The sequence below is a fragment of the Molothrus aeneus genome, chromosome 6 (genome assembly GCF_037042795.1).
Source record: "Molothrus aeneus isolate 106 chromosome 6, BPBGC_Maene_1.0, whole genome shotgun sequence".
NCBI lineage: Eukaryota > Metazoa > Chordata > Aves > Passeriformes > Icteridae > Molothrus > Molothrus aeneus.
The window spans coordinates 17974065-17992026 of record NC_089651.1 but is presented as its reverse complement, the minus strand read 5'-3'; the positions used below and the strand labels follow the sequence as shown (position 1 = coordinate 17992026).

The 17962-nt window shown below is 46.1% G+C and overlaps 1 protein-coding gene across 1 annotated transcript in view; it reads left to right on the top strand.

The window, feature by feature from the left end:
* The window catches only part of PNPLA2 (patatin like phospholipase domain containing 2), a 28818-nt gene extending 11365 nt beyond the window's left edge, over positions 1–17453 (top strand). The window contains exons 2-9 of the mRNA XM_066551951.1: positions 3976–4208; positions 4395–4460; positions 8422–8631; positions 9359–9419; positions 10135–10302; positions 10732–10864; positions 11258–11380; positions 12183–17453. Of these exons, the coding sequence (XP_066408048.1) occupies positions 3976–4208; positions 4395–4460; positions 8422–8631; positions 9359–9419; positions 10135–10302; positions 10732–10864; positions 11258–11380; positions 12183–12447 (1259 nt within the window). The 3' untranslated portion in view covers positions 12448–17453. The remainder of the gene's footprint in view (positions 1–3975; positions 4209–4394; positions 4461–8421; positions 8632–9358; positions 9420–10134; positions 10303–10731; positions 10865–11257; positions 11381–12182) is intronic.
* Positions 17454–17962: the final 509 nt, after the last annotated feature.

The window sequence follows — 17962 nt, the reverse complement described above, 5'->3', positions numbered from 1 at the left end:
AGTGGGAATGTCCTTGCCACAGGTGATCTTTGTGCTGACACAGAGTTCTCCCAAAGAGACCTGCAGTGTCATGGGTGAGCTGCAGGGTTGAATATTCAGAATGCCCTTCCCCCTGTTTAGCTTGCTCTGCTCCTATTTTTGTCTGTGTCTTAAGCACTTTTTTCCATTTGAAATACTTCATGGGTCATCTGTGATTTTACTGGCTGGCAAATAGATACCAATATGGTCTAACATGTGGCTTAACAGGAGACCATCACGGTGCCCTTGGTGCCAAAGCCCTGCTGCTGCTGATGTGGGTCTGAAGAGACCCTTCTTCTCCACTTGTCACCCCTCCTGTCGAGCAGTGTTTAGGCTTGTGATGGTTCTCGTGCACTGCACAGGTTTGGAGTAGCCTTTCTATTTCACCCCAGAGCTCTTCTTAGCAGCAGTTAAGGGTCTCCCCAGCTGCTCGGGTAACAACAGTCTTAGGTGATCCATCTTCAGCTCTGCTGTCCCAGAGGCAGAGTAACAGCAGGCTGCTCTGCTGGGGTGTTTGTTTACAGTTATAAATAGCATGTGCTGCTTGAATGCTTTTCAGGTTAGAGTTTAGGGGCTGCCAGGCAGTACAGACTTAGTTACTGGCTTATTTTGGAGTTGAGCGTGACTGATAGAGATGAAAGTCAGTTGTTAAAGAGAGCAGTCTAACCCTATGTCAATAATGTGAGGCTGGATTGATACAGCTTAAAAATGAAGTGTGAGCTAGCAGCTGCCTTCAGGCTTTTCCCACGGGTGCCACTGCCTTGCCCCTTGTAGCCATTGCAGATGACAAATCAACAGAGTGGGGAGCAGCTGGCCTGTCTTTTCTGGCAAGGGACATGTTAGGGTGTTTCAGGACACAACTGAATGATGCTCCTTTGCGTCATCACAGCTGAAATTCAGATAAGGGCAATAGCCCTGCAGTACTTGGGTTTATGTATAACAACACCCAGTGGGGCACTGCTGGGGGTGGGGTAAAGAGGAATGTGGGTTTTCTAATGAAAATGAAATATTCCACATATATTAATGCAACATTTTTGAGGAATATTGGCTTAGTAATATAGGGAAAGGTGTTGAATTAATCGGTTGGTGTGAGAAGAATGAAATGTTTTCACAGCAAACACTGTTAACTGCTAGGGATTGCCTCTGCCCTGTGGTATGTACCTCAATAAGGAAATACAAATTTAATTCAGCTTTTTCACATGACTCTGTGTCCTGAATCACTAGATCCATAAAAAACAATGAGAATCTTTCCTAAGGGCTGCATCTGGCACTGGACTAGTCCTAGAAATATTCGAGAGCTGTTGGCTGACCCCTATAGGAGTTGTCTCTCTTGACTGCCTCTAATTCAGCTGCTCCCTCTGATGGACTGCAAACAGAATTTGAGCTGGTTTTCCTGGAATAGCACTTCTGGTAGTACAGGATTAAAATACTGTCACTGCTTTTCTCTCCTCCCAAATATATTTCCAAGAGGACTTGTCATCTGTCATGGATCTTGCTACATAAACCTGGCTTCTTTGGCTGACCCCTCAGCTGGCCTTATTTCCCGGAAAGCTGGTGGTACTGCAGGTCATCCTGTGCCCATGCCTTCCCACAGAGCAATTCCACATCCAGCTTTGGTGCAAGTGATTCAGCAAGTCCAACAGAATCACAGATGTCTTTAAACAGAAGTGCCTCAAAGCTCCTGTGGGTATGCATGTATCCACACATGTATAAAAGGAACTCAAAACAAAAAAAATCCAGAAAGTATTCAAAGAATGAACTTGCTAATTAGTAGTAATCTCACTTTGCCCTCCTAGGTATGAAACACTGATAGAGTAGGCAGCTGCAACTCGGGGCTCCCCTCAAATGCTGTTTCCTGCCATAGTCAGAACTTTGCTCTCCTGGTTTTGTTAAAAAAAACCAAAAGCCCTTCCAGCTCACATTTTTTGTTCAGTCATAAGCTCCATTTAGTTTCAGTTGTTTTCAGTATTGCTGTCACATCTTTCTGCACACTGAGATGCCAAGCCTGAAAGCATCGTTCCCTAAGCAAGCACCATCTCCTGGATAATCCACACTTTCCCCAGTACAGCTTTTGCACACAGGGGTCTCCCCTCAGCTGCATGCTCAACACTCACACCCCACAATGGGGGTTTCAACCAAGCCAACAGTTCCCTGCAAGGCACTCAGTGCAGAGGATTTTCCTTTATGGGGTCGTGTGAGTAAGGTGCTGGGCTGGGATTCCTTCAGTTTTTGCTTGATTGCAGTTTCTTTTGGTGTTTTTCCTCCCCTTGACAGACATGAAGGTGTCTTAGGGAGCGTTTTTAGTGCTAATGTCTCAGTGATTATAAAGTGTATTTCTGTGGGGCTGGCTTCTTCCATGTTAGGAAGGATGTTGAACCATGTGGCTACTATCTGAAACAGCCTGGGCTCAATGGCTTACTGCTAATTGAGTAAATAAGATCAGAATTAGACTGCTAAACATTGCTCTAGGACAGAAGACTGGGATTACAGGGCTAAAAATTGCTTCAGGGGGGGAACTTTGGCTTTTCTGCTAAGTTGCTACCTCACAGTGCCTAAAATCCTGACCTCAGAATCTCTGGTCATGTTCAAGGGTCCAGTTCTCTGTGTGCTTGAGCTACTGGTGTTGGTGGGTTTCCTAAGCCCAGAATCACGTTCCCAGGCTGCATTGATGGAAAACATGTCGCTGGCACACGTGTATTGCAAAAGATTGGGATGTGTCAACATAGCATTGAGGGTGGTTGCTCTTATCTCCATTGTATTTATTAACCTGGGTCTAACTTGAGTTCTTTCATTTTGCTGCCTTGTTTTTGCAATTGAGAAACTGAGTGGGAGAGCAAAATGAGGGGACTTCCAGATGGTTTAAACTGGTAGTCTTTCATCCTTTTCCATGAAATGACCTTCAGTTTGATTGGAGAGGAATCTTCATTTGTAAAAGCATGCTTCTTTTCTCCTGGTTTCCTCTAATTCTCTCCCTCATATTGTTCTCACTTGTATGTTCCTGACACTCCTTGGAATGCAGTGATTAGCTAGTACTTAGAGGAACTATTGTATCTCAATGTGTGTGGAGGCAGCAGTCAGTCAGTGGAAAATGCTGGATGCTGTAGTTTTGTATTTTTGCTTCCTTCTATCCCTTTTTTCTTATTGGAGAGCTCTGATGTGCTTGCCAGATGGGACTCTGAGTGACTGAGATAATGGGCTTAGCAGATACCTTCCCTTTTGTGCAGCTGGGATGTCTCCCCTTCTCAAACCCAGCTGGGTCACTGTGTGAAAGGGTAAAGCAAGCATTCCTTCACAAGTCCTGCTTGCTATCAGAGCCTAGTTTAGTGCTGTGGAATTGGATATGGAAGAGATGGGACACCAGAGGCTCTGCAGGAGGAACTAAGTCTCTGATTCCTTAGTGGAGCATTAGTCCCTCTTGCTCACTTGAGATGTGGCTGACACTCACAGCAGTTGGGATCACTCAGCTGGAAAGCACCAGCTTTCCTGTTCTGGCACTTCTGCTTACTGGCTGATGATTCGTTTTCCTGCCAGGAAAAAAATGCTTACTAGAAAAGTTTTATTGGAATATGTTTTGAAGTGGATTTATCCATAAGCTCAAAACTGTTGAAGTATCAGCCTTGTTTTCTTTCTCAGTCTGTTTTCACCAGCCTGCATTGGCCAGTGCAACAGGATCTAAAAAACAGTGTGAGGCCTTAATCAGATGCACATGATCTTCCTTGGCTTCGTAAAACATAAGTAAGAGGAGGGTGGTTCTTTGTGATGGGGGTGTGTGAGGCCCAAGACAGCAGACTTCCATGACTTCTCTGACATCCCCTGTAATAACCTCTTGGTTTGAGCTGTGTATTAACCAATGGGGAGAAACCTCTGGAGAAGGCTGGGAATGAGGCTTTCCTGTGCCTAGTTTTGTAAAGAAGACTGCTTTTGGTAGCATTTCACGGTGCATTTGTCTCGTTGCAGGTGAGGCCGGTGCCAGCATTATTCGAGCGTCAAAAGAAGCCCGGAAGAGGTTCTTGGGCCCACTCCACCCCTCTTTCAACATAGTGAAAACCATTCGGATGTCCGTGTCCAAGATGGTGCCAGACAATGGGCATGAGGTTGCAGCAGGACGCTTGGGTATTTCCCTGACACGGGTCTCTGATGGGGAAAACGTGATCCTGTCAGACTTCAATTCCAAGGAGGAACTGATCCAGGTGAATGCACTCTTACTGCAGAGGGTTGGGCAGGAGCTCCATGCAGTTTTGTTTTGCCTTGGTCTCCAAATGTCCTTAGTACTGGAGTATAATTGTCAGCACATGCCAGCATGGTGTTCTGAGAACAGTAATAGTTTCAGTAGGCTTTGATCTGATTCTTAGATTCTGGATCTCTTTCTCCCTCAGGCCTGTATCTGCAGCGCCTTTATCCCTGTCTACTGTGGGCTGATACCTCCAACCTTGCGTGGAGTGGTAAGTAAGATTCTAAGATGTTCCTTCATTAAATTACATACTAATGAGTAGGTTTTGACAATGTTATTGCCTACTGGCAGCATTTATCTGAAGAGACACAAGAAATTCCCAAATAAACAACTTCCAGCAGTGGATAGGCCTTTTTCCACTGTTGCATGCAGTTGACTATAAGTGTCCTGAAGATCAGTGGATTTAACATATAGTAACATACAGTCTGGGGAAGGGCTGGCTGGCTCAGCAGAGTGTTCTCATGGCTGCATGGTACAACACTTCCCATCACTGAGGCTGCAGCTGTCTGCATGTGGAAAGAAGTTCAGCCCAGGATAAAAGTCATGAGTGTAGTCCCTCTCCCATGTGCCTGACACTTTCTGCAGGGCTTTAACTAGTGGTGTGGATACTGGCTCTCTTTTCCATGGAATTCTTCCCGTCCTTTCTCTGACAATAATGCTCTGCTGCATGCCAGAGCTCTCTTAGAATTGTGTCCAAGGCTGCTCAAGAGCAATCTCTCCCTCTATGTTTGCATATTAGAAATGAAAATACATGAAAGCTGTGTGGAGCTGCAGCGTTACTGGATATTGCAGTCATGCTTTAAGGGTGTCCTGGTTGAACTTGGCTTCCCTTGTCTACACAGGTTAATGAACACATTAAAGGGCAGGGATTTTGCAAACTACACAGTCAAAAGTGAGAGGGAGAACTGTTATAAAATATGTGCCCTGATTTACCATAAGTGATCTGACCAAAGTGCCTCTGTCTGTCAGAACACAGCATCAAATCTGTTCTGATTGCTACCTGTGTCCTAAAAGTGAGGTCAGTTTTGCTCCTGCATAGCTTGGCTGGTTTTGTCTTGTGCAAGCATGTTGGTCAGAGAAATGACCTGGAGGAGATGTCCAGTGTTATCCAGCCCTTCAGAGAAGTGACAGAATCAAAAATGGTTTGGTATTTGCTCAGCAGCTGCTGCCAGGGCTTTTTCCCTTCAGCTGGTAGGACCATAGCAGTGGCTCTTGCCTTGCACCTCTCTGGGGGCCAGTTAAGGTCAGTGTGCATCAGGAAAAAATCTCACCATTCCAAAACTGTGTACAACATCAGGGTTTCTGGAATGTGCAGCTGTCCTGGCACACTGAGGGATAACTTCTCATGGGAAAAGGTGGGGAGGAAATATGAGATGAAGAAATTTAATTCCTACCTCTTCCCCAGAAAAGCATGGCTCTGAAGGGGGATTGCGGATGAGGAGAGAGGTTAAATTGGGTTGGGTATGAACTTGGGAGATGGTTTTGAAACAGAAATGCATGATTCTTAACATGCCTGTGGTGACTGTATTTGTCACAGAGTAAACTGACTGGCCTGGCACAAAGCAGTGTTTTTTCAAGCCAATGCTACTGTGTGCAAGGTGCAAAATCCATATTTTGCCTTCCTCCTAATTTTTTTCCAGTGTTCACTTCTCTGAGATCTGGTAGTCTCATGGAGTGGATGATGGAGATGGGCAGAGGTGTTAAAAAAACCCCAACAACTTAAATATTGAGAAATCGAAAAGTCAGTAACTGACCTGCCAGCACACACAGTAGTTGTGAGTTGTCTGCAGCATGTGGGTGAGATGAATCCCTGGCAAGGGTCACAAAGCTGATTGTCAAATCCACGTGAGTGAGGGGCCCTGTGCATGGGATGACATGATAAGGGAATGGAAGTGGGCACCCCAGTCTATGAACCATCCCCTAAAGCTGCTGCTGTGTGTCTGCAGGCAGCTGGTGGCTCCAGCCTGTGGCTTTGGGCTGTTCTGGCTTTGCAGGAAGCTGGAGAGTGGTTACACTTGGGCTACTGGAGGTTCAGGCAAATCTAAAGTGGCAGCTGAACTTTACTGAGGAGTGTTAATCAGCATTGCTAGGAAGCAGTGGACCAGAGAGTCGGGTTTGCAGGTGTACTCCTGGATTTCTATAGAGTCAGAAGGGTTTGCCTGTCAGCTCTGTAGTAGTTGAGCCTTTTTTCTAATGGCATACGTGCAATCATGCTGCCACCCTCAGGGAAATGGGTCTTCTGCATCCTTACTGCAAAACTAGTGTTGTCCAGCACTAAAGCTTACCTCCTTTTTCTTGAAACAAAAGTGCATGCTGCCTGCTTTGCTCTGTTCTGGTCCCACTCAGCATGTTGGAATCTCATCCTTGCAAAGAGAGTCAGGCAGACGTCTCCAGCTCTAGCTGTGCCTAGTCTGGCTCTCAGTGGAGGAGCAGCTTTGGGAAGAGGATAACAATGGCAGTTTGCTGTGGTTGCTTTATGCTTGAAGAACACTGTTGCCCCCTTTAGAAGGGGGAGAGAGTTCTGTTGATTGTTGGCATCTCTGTTGTTGGAAAACATCTTGAGAGCAAGCTGTGTTAGTGTTTCTGAGAGGATGTAGTCTACCCTTGAGTTTAATCTGTCCTGTCCTTCCATTTTCTTCACTGTCCAAATTCAGGTGGTGTAGGAATCTCTAAGTGCCTGTCTTGACACAGTGTTTGGTGAGCAAGGGCTGCCATGAGGATAAAATGTCCTGTGCTCTGAATTTGGGCTGCTGTAGCCTACCACTGTAATCACAAGCTGTCTCCCATGAAGCTGTAGGCTCTTTGCAAAGGTAGCCCTGAGATTTAGTTTGCCTCCCAAGAAGGGAATGTGCAGTCCACCCTGACGCTATTGCATCAATGGCAGCTGGCTTGCTATAGCTGAATTTAGTTGCTTTCAGCCCATGAGCCTGTGAACTGTTCCCCAGGCCCAGAGAAGCTGATTGAGGTCTCTGTCTTGTCTGCCATCCAGAGCAAGAGAGAACAAAGTGCAAAGCACCCTCCAGGCAACACATCTGATGTTTTCCTAGGAATTGTGCAGCAGAAGAGCAATGTTGGTAGTCAGTCTGCCTGTGAAACAAGAAGAAGCAGGCTGCAGAATGGAGCACCTCCTCCTTCAATCAGTATTTCTGTGCTCTGCCTGGGTTTAGCCTCTACTGGCTCAGCTTCTCACCCAGCAGAGAGCTGAAAGATGTTTACAACTGCTACTAGTGGGGCTGCATAGCCCCTGTATCATGATTTGTGTTTGGGTAGGAAGGAAACAGATCCAGGCAGCAAATTGCAGGATCAACCCTGATATAAAACCAGCAGAACTCTTCTGTAACTGAGGTTCACAAGAGCTGGAGTTGTTGCTCTGCAAAGACCCCCAGCTTCCTTCTCTTTTGGCTTGACCAACATCCTTTTCCTGTTATCTTTTGCATGTTGCTTGCTCTGCCAAAACCTGTGATAGGGATCATCTTGCTCAGCTCCTTATGCAATTACAGTAGCCAAGGAATGTTTTGAGAACATACTACTGGGGTTGCCCTTCCTGCAAGGGTAACACAAATGTGTTTATGGTACAGAAGTACGGAACATTCTCTGATAAGAGAGTGCCTGTTAAGAGCAAAACCCAAGTCTCTTGTGCTCTGTTATCACATCACAGCAAGTGGATTCCCAATGTGTATGCATGTGCTAGGATTGCTGTTCGATAAGCCCACTAGCAACAAATCAGCTGGTTTTACTCACAGGTAACAAACCTTCTGCCAGGGAGCACTTGTGTCTGAGCTTATTCATTTTGAACACAAGTGAAAAATCGCACAATGTCACAGTGTGACAGCTTAGATCCGTGCTAATTTGCACTGCAGGTAGTTGTTGGTGTGTATTATTATTTAATTGGACAGCAGTCAGACCACACAGGAGTTGTAAGTCAGCAGTCACACAAGTGAATATGCCTTTGTTATTGAACACTTGTGAGCAGCACACTCAACCAAGAAAAAACACATAGCAAAAGGAATTGTTATAAACAACACAGCTGTGCTATCACTGGTTTTTACTCCTCCAGTGCTGGGGGATGTATTCCATTCCTTCCCAAGTTGTTGGCACAAACAGGAAAAGGAGTAAAATAGCTGCTTGATCAGTTGTGAGAATGAAGATTCCTGTATTTGTCTTGATTTCAGAGATATGTTGATGGAGGGATTTCTGACAATTTGCCCCAATATGAGCTGAAGAACACAATCACAGTGTCTCCTTTCTCGGGAGAGAGCGATATCTGCCCACGGGACAGTTCCACAAATATGCATGAGCTGAGAGTCACCAATACAAGCATTCAGTTCAACCTTCACAACCTGTACCGCCTCTCCAAGGCCCTGTTTCCTCCAGAGCCACAGGTGAGTTTCTTGGCCACACCAGAACTTGGGGACCACAGATCTTGGGCACTGGCTAAACTGTGTGCACTTTGGCAGGAGAAGATTCCAGACACTGTTAGTTTTGTATCTTGTGCTTTGTCTTTAATCTTGACATTATCAACCCAGTGACTCGCTAAACCTTGAGCACCTGCACAAGGGTTTGTCTTCTTTTTCTACTTGAATAGCTGGAATTCAGGTGGTAGCAGTTGCTTGGAAAGTATTCCCATGTTGCTCTCTCTAGAGTAGTCTTTGCCTGGAAGTCAGGCTCACTGTAAACTATAAGCATGCATTCATGTGCTGAATTACTTGGGCAAGTTTTTTCCCACCTCTTCTCTAGTCTTAGCTGGCTTTATCTGCAAACATAATAGCCCTTCCTGGCATCTGCAGGGAAGTATTCTGGGCTGCTTGTCAGAATGACTGACTGAAGGCTTCCCACAGCAGCATCAGCTGTAGATGGGTAGCTGCAGTCTGTGCCCACACTTCTGTAGGATCCTAGGTGTCCCTTCCAATTGAAATTGTCCTGTGATTCCCATAGCCAATGTATTGATGCTGTACCTCCCATTCCTGCTCAAAGCCTGAGCAAGGCTAGCAGGAATGAGACTTGTTCTTGGGATAGCTCAGGAGTCAGGAGAATTCCTCTGAAGCCAGCATTGTGGTAGATGTTTGCTCAGCCAGTTTCCACATGAAATTTTCCTTCCTCTGCCCACAGGTGTTGCGGGATATGTGCAAGCAGGGCTATCGAGATGCACTGCACTTCCTGAAGAGGAATGGTAAGGCACTGGCATTTTTAGGGTGCACTGACTTGCCTGTTCTGTGCCACATTTTGTGCCTTGGCTTTGAGAGTAGTTGATGGTGCATGTGAAAGGAGGAAGGGAAGAACTGAACTATGCCTCAGATACTAGGGTATGGAATTCTCATTAATGAGTAGCACTTCAGGAAGGAGAGGTGGAGTGGTGACCTTTGCAGTTACCAACGCAGTTGCTGGGCAGCAGTGCCATGTGGACCTCCTGCAGACACCCTGCCGCTCTCCGTGTGCAGCTGGGTCTGTGGTGCTGCCCTCAGAGCCCCGGTGCTGGACACTTGGGTGCTGCTCTCCTGCCTCCAGCCACGGCAGCGCTGGGTGTGCGCTTGCTGCCACCTCGTGTCCGTGGACAGTGATGCGGACCCGGATAACTGGGATTGCACTGCAGGAGGGAAATCTTGCCTGCAAGATGGGTCACTGGCTGATTATAGCAACAAAACTCTGCAAAACAGCACCCTGCGGAAATTAAAGGGGAAATGCGAGAACTGATGGGGAAGGAGAGAATGAACTTAGACTGGCAAGATTTGTAGCTCTTTGTGGTAAGCATTACAAGAGAGGTAAGCTAAAGAGGCTGGGCATAACCTCAGCCTGAGGGGAGTTAGGATGAAGCAAGGACTGACACTGTAAAGGCCAGGCAGGGCAGCTGGTTTGTGTCATCCTTACAGAATAACTTTTCTTCTCAGGTCTCCTTCATCGTCCAAGTCCTGCCCGTCCTCTCCTTGCCATAGAAGCACCTCCAGGAGAGAAGGAAGAGGAAGAAACAGAAGCTGAGGACCAACTAGAGGACAACACTGCCCTTGCTGTTGTTGAAGAGCATATCTTTGAACACTTGCCTCCCAGACTGAACCAAGGTATGATTCAAAGGGAGAAATCACAGGTAATCTTCCTGTGCTGCCTGGTCTGCCTCAGAAGATTACTGGGATATGTGGTTATTGTTTATAGCTGGGGTTGGTCATGCCCAGGGATTGAAATGACACCTGCTGAGGGTTAGATGGATTGGGGGGGTCTCAGATAAAGTCGTGGCTCATACTGTGGGGGCTGGACTGGGAGAGGTTGATTCATTTGACAGTGTTCTGCATGGTAAGGAGAGGAGAGGGTCTTGCTGCTCACTCTGATAAAGGTGAAAGCTGCTGGTTTTAGCTCTGCTCAGGGAATTACTAACCTGAGCAAGACTTCTTTAGAAGTGGGAGGTAGCTGCCTCAGGCTGAGTAACTTTTGAGGTATGACAAGAAAAGAGTGTCCCACTGGGGATATTCAACCATGTTTTCTTCTGCCTTCAGCTCTCATGGAGGCTTGTGCTGAAAGAAGAAGTTTCTTGACTGGCCTGAGCAACATGCTGCCTGTGCGTGTGGCCACGGCCATGATGGTCCCCTACATGCTGCCTCTGGAATCTGCAGTCTCCTTCACTGTCAGGTAAGCCTTGGGCTGGTCCCTCAGTGCTGCTCTTCCCAGTGCAGACAGGTATTTGATGCAGCTGTAGTGTTTGAATGGCCAGAGAACAGGATTCTCTCTAATTCTGCACTGCTGATATTCCTGGGGAAGAAGCTCTTGACATTTACCAGACATGACTTAAAAAACCAACCAAACAAACCTTACAAAACCAGAAAAACCAAGAACCCCAGACTTTTCCTATGTCATTTAGTTACAGCTACTACTTCTAGCTTGAAGGAAGATTGCTGTGTGCTAGAACTTGCCCCAGAAAATGGTGATAATTTTTGAGCCTTATGAGAGACTTTGGAACTGGTGCTCTTTTAATCATATTCCCTTGTGTGGCCCAGCTAATGGTTGTCTCCTGTCTCTTTACAGGTTGCTGGAATGGCTCCCAGATATCCCTGAGGATATAAGATGGATGAGGGAGCAGATGACAGAAATCTGCAGCTATCTTGTGAAGAAAGCCAAGAAGAAACTGGGCAGCCATCTTTCAGCCAGGTGTGGTTGCTTTTCTTCAGAGCACTGTTCAGGAGGAGCCCTTCATTTCCCCTTACACCTTTGAATTTTAGAGACTCTATTCCACTGGAGCAGAGCAAATAAGGCACAAATGGACCAGAAGGAATTAGCACTTAGGCTGAAATACAAATCTGGTCCAGGGTTTCTTGGCTTCCTTAACTGTTGGATAGACTCAGCACATGGTCCCTTTCCTTCATCCCATTATAGGGGACAAAGTCTAATTGTCCCCTGTAATGGGGGACGTGGCCTAAAGTCTGATTAAAACAGTATGCCAGTTTATTTCATGCTCCTTCTGGAAGACAGAAGTGCTTGTCTTTGTGGCATTTGCTGGTCCAGGATCTCCAAGAAGTATTTGTGTTCAAATGACCTCTTCTACCTCAAGCCTGGTTTTTGTGGGGAGGGAATATGGTACCCAGGGAACACCAGAGAGTTTCCAAGTGAGACCAAGTGCTTTGGGCCTGAGTGTGTGCCTGTGCTTCTGGACTGAACCCCTGGCTTGAGGCTGTGGCAAGACTCTTGTGTGGACGAGAATAGGAAACTCTCTCAGTAATAGTCAGTGGGTCCCAGCTGTGATGTATTCCAAGTACAAAGTGTGATTCTTACCCAAAAGAGTTCATGGTCTGAATAACTGAGAGATGTGAGTGGGGAAAAATGGGCACACAGAGACTTCTCACTAAAATCATGGAGTCAATTTAGTACAAAACAGGACTGTGATAGTGGAGCAGTCTGGTGACCTGCTGAAGTCTTCTCATGTACCGAGTCTTTGCATGTATTTGCCTTTCAGGCTTTACTACCACCTCGAGCTTGGAGGGCCCCAGAAGCTGCCAGTTTCTCCCCCAGCACCTTGTGGTGAAGCACTGCCCATGTGGATGAGGAGCCACCGCTCGGTTTCTGACGTCATGATGAAGTGGGAGGAGTACCAGCGCCAGCTCATGCTGGGCTTGCTCTGCATCAACGTGGACATGCAAGCTTCCCTCTTCCCTCGGGAAGGGTTTCAGTTAAAGCTTCCACCTCTAGGCTGTGCAAAAGAGTGCCTGCCACTCTTCTGAGCCTGCTGCTGTGAGGGGATGAGAGTGGGTGGGAAGGAGAATGGACACAGGGTGGGACCAGTCTCATCCCTCAGCAGCAGGCTGCCCCATGCTCCTGAATATGTTGCCATGGGGATTTCCCCGGGATAGACACTGGTGGAATTGACTGTAGACTTTTGTTGCCCACTGGGCCAAGCAAGGGACCTTTGTGTTCGCAGCCACACACAGGCTGATTCCTTGCTCTAGACTTGTGGTGAGGCCTGGCCATTGCCTGTGGCCAGGCTGATGTTGACCCAGCTGGGCTCTCCCAAATAGTGCACTTTGAATTGCCACTGGCTTTTTACCGCCAAACAACCAGGATGTAGATGATGCTCTCAAGTTCATACAGCTTTTACCTCCCTTGGTTTTTCAGAGCATGTGTCTTGATTCCTCTCCTTAAATCATCTGACAACCTTTAGTTCTTTGTGCTACTGAAAGATGAAGTAGCCTCTTGCCAAACCAATTTTTGTCATGGCTTTCAAATCTCCTCCTGACTTTTCTTCTTTGCTGAAACCATGTCCTTTCCTCTCTCCCTTAATTGCATCCACACTAGAAGCCGGAGCTGGTCCTGCAGCAGACTACACTGGAACTGCAGAAGTGTAGAAAAGTTATCTGTTTTCCCTGGTGCATGTTGTCCTCATCTCTCCCTTTTTGATTGGGTTCCTCAGGGAGCTACTGTGACTTGAACTCTGAGTGTTAAGTGATTGAGCTTATTTAAAGAAGTAATTTTGACAGATTTTTTTTTTCCAGGGAAACATGTTGAATTTAAGGCCCTATTCCTCACTCTGTGAATGGAATTGGTGTGGGGTTGCCCTGAAAAAAAGCTCAGCCTGCTTATCTCAGGATCAGCTTAGCAGCTGAAGCAATATGAAGTGATTGTAGGAAGATGAGAATTGTGCAGGGCATGTTATTTTTGAGAGGCTTGTGGTGGAGTGTCACAGCAAGTGCTGGGGAAGTGGCTGCCTCTGACAGGGGTCAGTTGGGCTTTGCTCCTTTAGGGGCTGTACAACTGAGGCAAATTCTAGGTGGGCGATACAGAATGGATCTCCTGCCAAACTGAGGCTTTTATCTCTCTTTTGCTCAGAAAGTTTGGTTGTTGAGGCTTTGGAGCGAGAAGGATTTAGGCTTGTAGCTACACCAGCATCCCAGCTTGCCTGTCTCGTGTTGTGGCTCACAGGTCCTGCTCTGCAGCTAGCAATAGCAGGAGCATGAGAAGTGAAGAGTGTTGATGTACACGCAGCCCCTTGGAACTGGCTCCTCTTTGTCTTGTCTCTTAAAAGTGCAGAGCTGCAGCAGAGCAGGACTCTGCCTTCTCTGCAGTGGTCATGGCTTGTGTGAGAAGTATGAACCCCGTGTTCTTCACAGGGTGAGACGTGGCTTCCTGTGGGGATTGCATGGACTTAAGCTTAGGTCTTCACACTCTGACAAACCCAGCTCCTGGTATCTTTTTCTGCTGCTTGTCTTGCTACATGAGGCGTCTTCTACCTCTCCTAGCACAAGCAGTGTGCAATGGCCAAAGCAAACCTATGCTGTCTTTGCTGGGGAGCAGGACAGGGTATCAGAAACTGATTATGTAGCCTATACACAGAATAGTAATTTTTAATAGACTCTGTTTTGCACCTTAGATTTAGAAAGGGAAAATAAACCCAGAAGTTGTGCTAATCACTGGAGAAAATAGTAAATCTTCACGAGCAGTGTGGGTGACGGGGTGGGTGCTGTTTCCTACGAGCACAGTTGTGCACTGGGCATGGATTTGGAGTTTGTGTGGAGATGGATAAGCATCAGGACTCCCCTGCAGTGGCTGTGCCAAGCTGGGAGGCAATGGAGCAGGCCTCTGCCCAGGAGGCAGTGCAAGAATGAATTTGTGACTCAGATTGTCACCCCACTGCCCTTGCTGGATGAAACTATGTAACACAAGGGCCTGTGCAGTTTACAAAGCAGGCCTGCACTTAACGCAGTCAGATTTAGTCTTAAGCTTTGCATAATTAAGTCAGTTAGGGAACAGGGAAGTCACTACAGGAAGAGAAAAAAATTGGAGGATTCTGAAATCAGGATAGAACATTCAATTACCAAACAAATCGATCTTGTGATTGTTTAAAGCCCACAGAAAAAAAATGCTAGATGCTAGTGGAAGTGAACCAGCAACTGTCACTTAGAGGGAGCAAGATTAATTTGATGAAAACTGGAACTGAGAAAAGATGTTTATTTACTGGGTTGGTATGGGATTTCTTCCACTGTTTTGGACTACCTTCTTGGGGGGAATGGCACGTGCACAGCTGCTTGGATTGCTAAATACATGTCTCTTGTCCCTAGTGCACACAGAGCAATTGGCAAGAACATAGAGATATTTAGTGGCAAGAAATTAAGGCATTTTGTCCAGAAGCAAAACATCTGAGGGGCAAAACTGCATAAGGAAAATCTTGTGTTTAGAAGCTGCTGCCCTTTTGACTCTGCCTTTTTTTTTTTTTTTTTGAGTTAATATATGGGTGGAGAAAATTATACAAGTATTTTTTTATCCCTTCTTCCTGGACTGGTAAAACCACTGAGTGATTATGTAAACCACTAAACTATGAAATGAAATACTCCTGGCAAAAGAGTGTGCTAAGAAGTTGCAGCTTGGCACCCTTAACCCTTGCCTTTTGCATCAGAACTGACTGGCCTGGTGCTGACTAGGCTGATGCCACTGTCTTCCAGTGCTCTGATCCAGAAGGCTTGGGGATTTTGGCTCATGCATTTGAGGAGACCAACAGCTGTGCCTGGTAAAAGGCCTGAGTTTTGTTCTGTGTTTCACCTCATCAGTAGTTTAATTTATTATATTAACTTCTCCACGAGAAGCTTTTGTACACTTCAAACCATAACCGCAAATCAAAGCTTTAAAAATAAAGGTCTAACGCTTCACAAGGAAATTCTTGGTTTTCCTGTGCTAATTTGCAGGGTGTGAAGGATACTGGGAAAGTACCACTCTGTATTAACCCTTTCTTTGCCTCTTTTTATTTCCCAAGTGTTACAATGGCTATTGTGTGATAGCCTGTTGGCTTTATAGATTTGAGCTCTGATAAAGGAACTGCAGATCTGTTAAAAATACCTGACACTAGCCTCAATTTCCTTTTGAAAAGTTTCGCCCATTTGCTTGAAATTCTTGCTGCTCGTCCATCACAGATTGCAAAGGATGAAGGAATTAGGGAAGATCACCTTTCCCACTGATGTAGAAAAAGGGCTGTGTCAGCTTGTGAATAGATTTTTGTTATGCAGTGCTGCCTTGTCTAGATGAGACCCCACTCTTTTTGAAATCTCTGGAAACCTTGTGATAGGCTCTGGATTGGATATGAAGGGGTTTATTACAATAGTGCTCACTGGAACTGTTCAGCCCCTTGTTCTGTGTGTACCTCATGGTGTACAAAGTTATCTTCTGGGCAGCCATTGCTGATTAACCCTCACTTTCCAGGTCCATAGGAGCAAGATCTACGGCAGTCAGTCCTTTCTGCTCCAGATTGTGTGACTGGGCAGCCCAGCAGGGCTCTCCAGTGTATGGTGAGTGGGAGGTCAGGTTCCTGGACAAAAATTCATCTTGTAGTCTATGTCCAATGGTCCTTACAGCATTCACTGGATTCCTGCAGGAGTCCCAACCCTTGCCCTTTCCACTGTTTCACATAAAGGGTCTGTGCATTCAGGAATCCACTATTTTTTCCTCCTTCCTGTCTTATTAATTGCTGCTTTTAACAAGGCTGATGGTGACCTTGTTGTGCACCTAACCAGCCCCTAACCTGCACCACACTGTAGAGTTGTTTTGTGTACAACAGCCTGTGCCTATGGCGTGCTCTGTATCCCACAATTAGTGTGTAGTGTAATTGGTTTGGTTTGCTGCCTGCCCTACTGGTAATACTGTTGCAAGCTGATTTTCAAGGAGAAAATACTGACCACTATGTATAGGACCTAGGAATTGTTTTCTCTTGGCTTCTTGGAAGGCTGTGTACCTGCAACATTCAGAATAAAAGAGAATCTGCTGTCTTCCAGCACTGGGGTGTCCCTAGTACTTTTATATTCCCTAGTGGTTTTATTAATTTATAAAAATGATCTAGTAATTCACTACTTCCTTGGAGAAAAGAGCTCTCACTTTTGCCAAAGCAGTTGTGGGAGAAATACCTGAACTTCTGTGTGTGTTTATTCCTTAGGGGAATAAAACAGTAGTAAATTTCTGCTAAATATATGCCAGATGTGGTGGGTGGCAGGGCTGCTGAAGTCAGAGGGCCTTGCCAACAGTTTTCTCAAGCTTTGTTTCTGTTTTCTGCTTAAATCAGTGAGAGAATGGACCACCTCACCTGGCTGCCATGTCAGCCAGCTTGTTTGTGCCAAACACACGCTGTGCCTTTACAGTGGGCTCTGGCCTCCTGTCCTTTGGGTGTCTGCCTTTCTGAGTGCAGCAGGACTTGCTCCCCTCTTCTCTCCCTCCTTCCCCTTGCCTGCTGGTGGGACACTGCTCCGTTTCCAACCTGCAGGCAGCTCCACTAGGACAGCCCCTAACTGCATCCACCTTACTCTTTTGGATCCACATCAGCCCTCCTGCACAGGGAGCACAAAACTCCAGTTCCAAACAGAGGACTTAGAAATGTAACTTTGAAATAAATACCTCTGGGGTTTTCTCTTGTTCTTGAAAACAGCATCTGAAGCAGCTCTTTGAGCTTTGTGTGTCCTGGGACTACTCCACTGCTGCCACTGAGTTTGAGAAGACCCTGGAGCACACAACACATGTGGAGGTCCTGTGAAAATTATTGGTGTCAGAGCAGCAACTAGACCAGCAATAGCATAACAAGTTATGTATTTATGTGGCAATGTCACTAAGTAGTGTTCACAGTCACTTTAAAAGTTCAGTATTAAATTGTTGATGCTTTTTTTTTCTTCCTGTTTCTATTTTCTAATGTTTTGCTGAAGAAAATGTAACTATTTATTTTGGCAGAACTGTATCTTCTAATAAAAACTTTCTCAATATATTTATCTGGCTCTGGTAGGCTGCTTCTCTTGCTATTTAAAAGTTTATTAAATATTTTTGGATGTGCTGTATGATGTGGGTTTGTTTTGCTAGGCCCAAGCCTATTCAAGTTCCTCTTGGTGTCAACATTTATTGATACACAAAGGGGGCATTGATCTAGAGGTGCATTTTGGTCCAGTTCTGATTTACTCAAGCCTAAATGGCTCAAGTGCTATTAGCCTCTCTTCATTGGAGATCTGTGGCAGACCCGAGTTTCCAGGAGGGATTAAGCACCTTCTTGTGGGAATAGCAGGTGTTTGGCACCTGTGAAAGTGTTAGTAAAACGTTATTCACAAATCTGAAACTTCTCCATTACGGGACCACCTCTTGAGGAAACTGACCTGTCTTTCTAGAGAGTCTGTTTCCTCGTTGGTGAAATAGACGGTAGTGGCTGCTGTGTGTCTGCCTGTTATGACAGATACCGAGGCCTGCCCCGGTTACTCTCCAGCTGGAGTGCATGGAAACCACCAG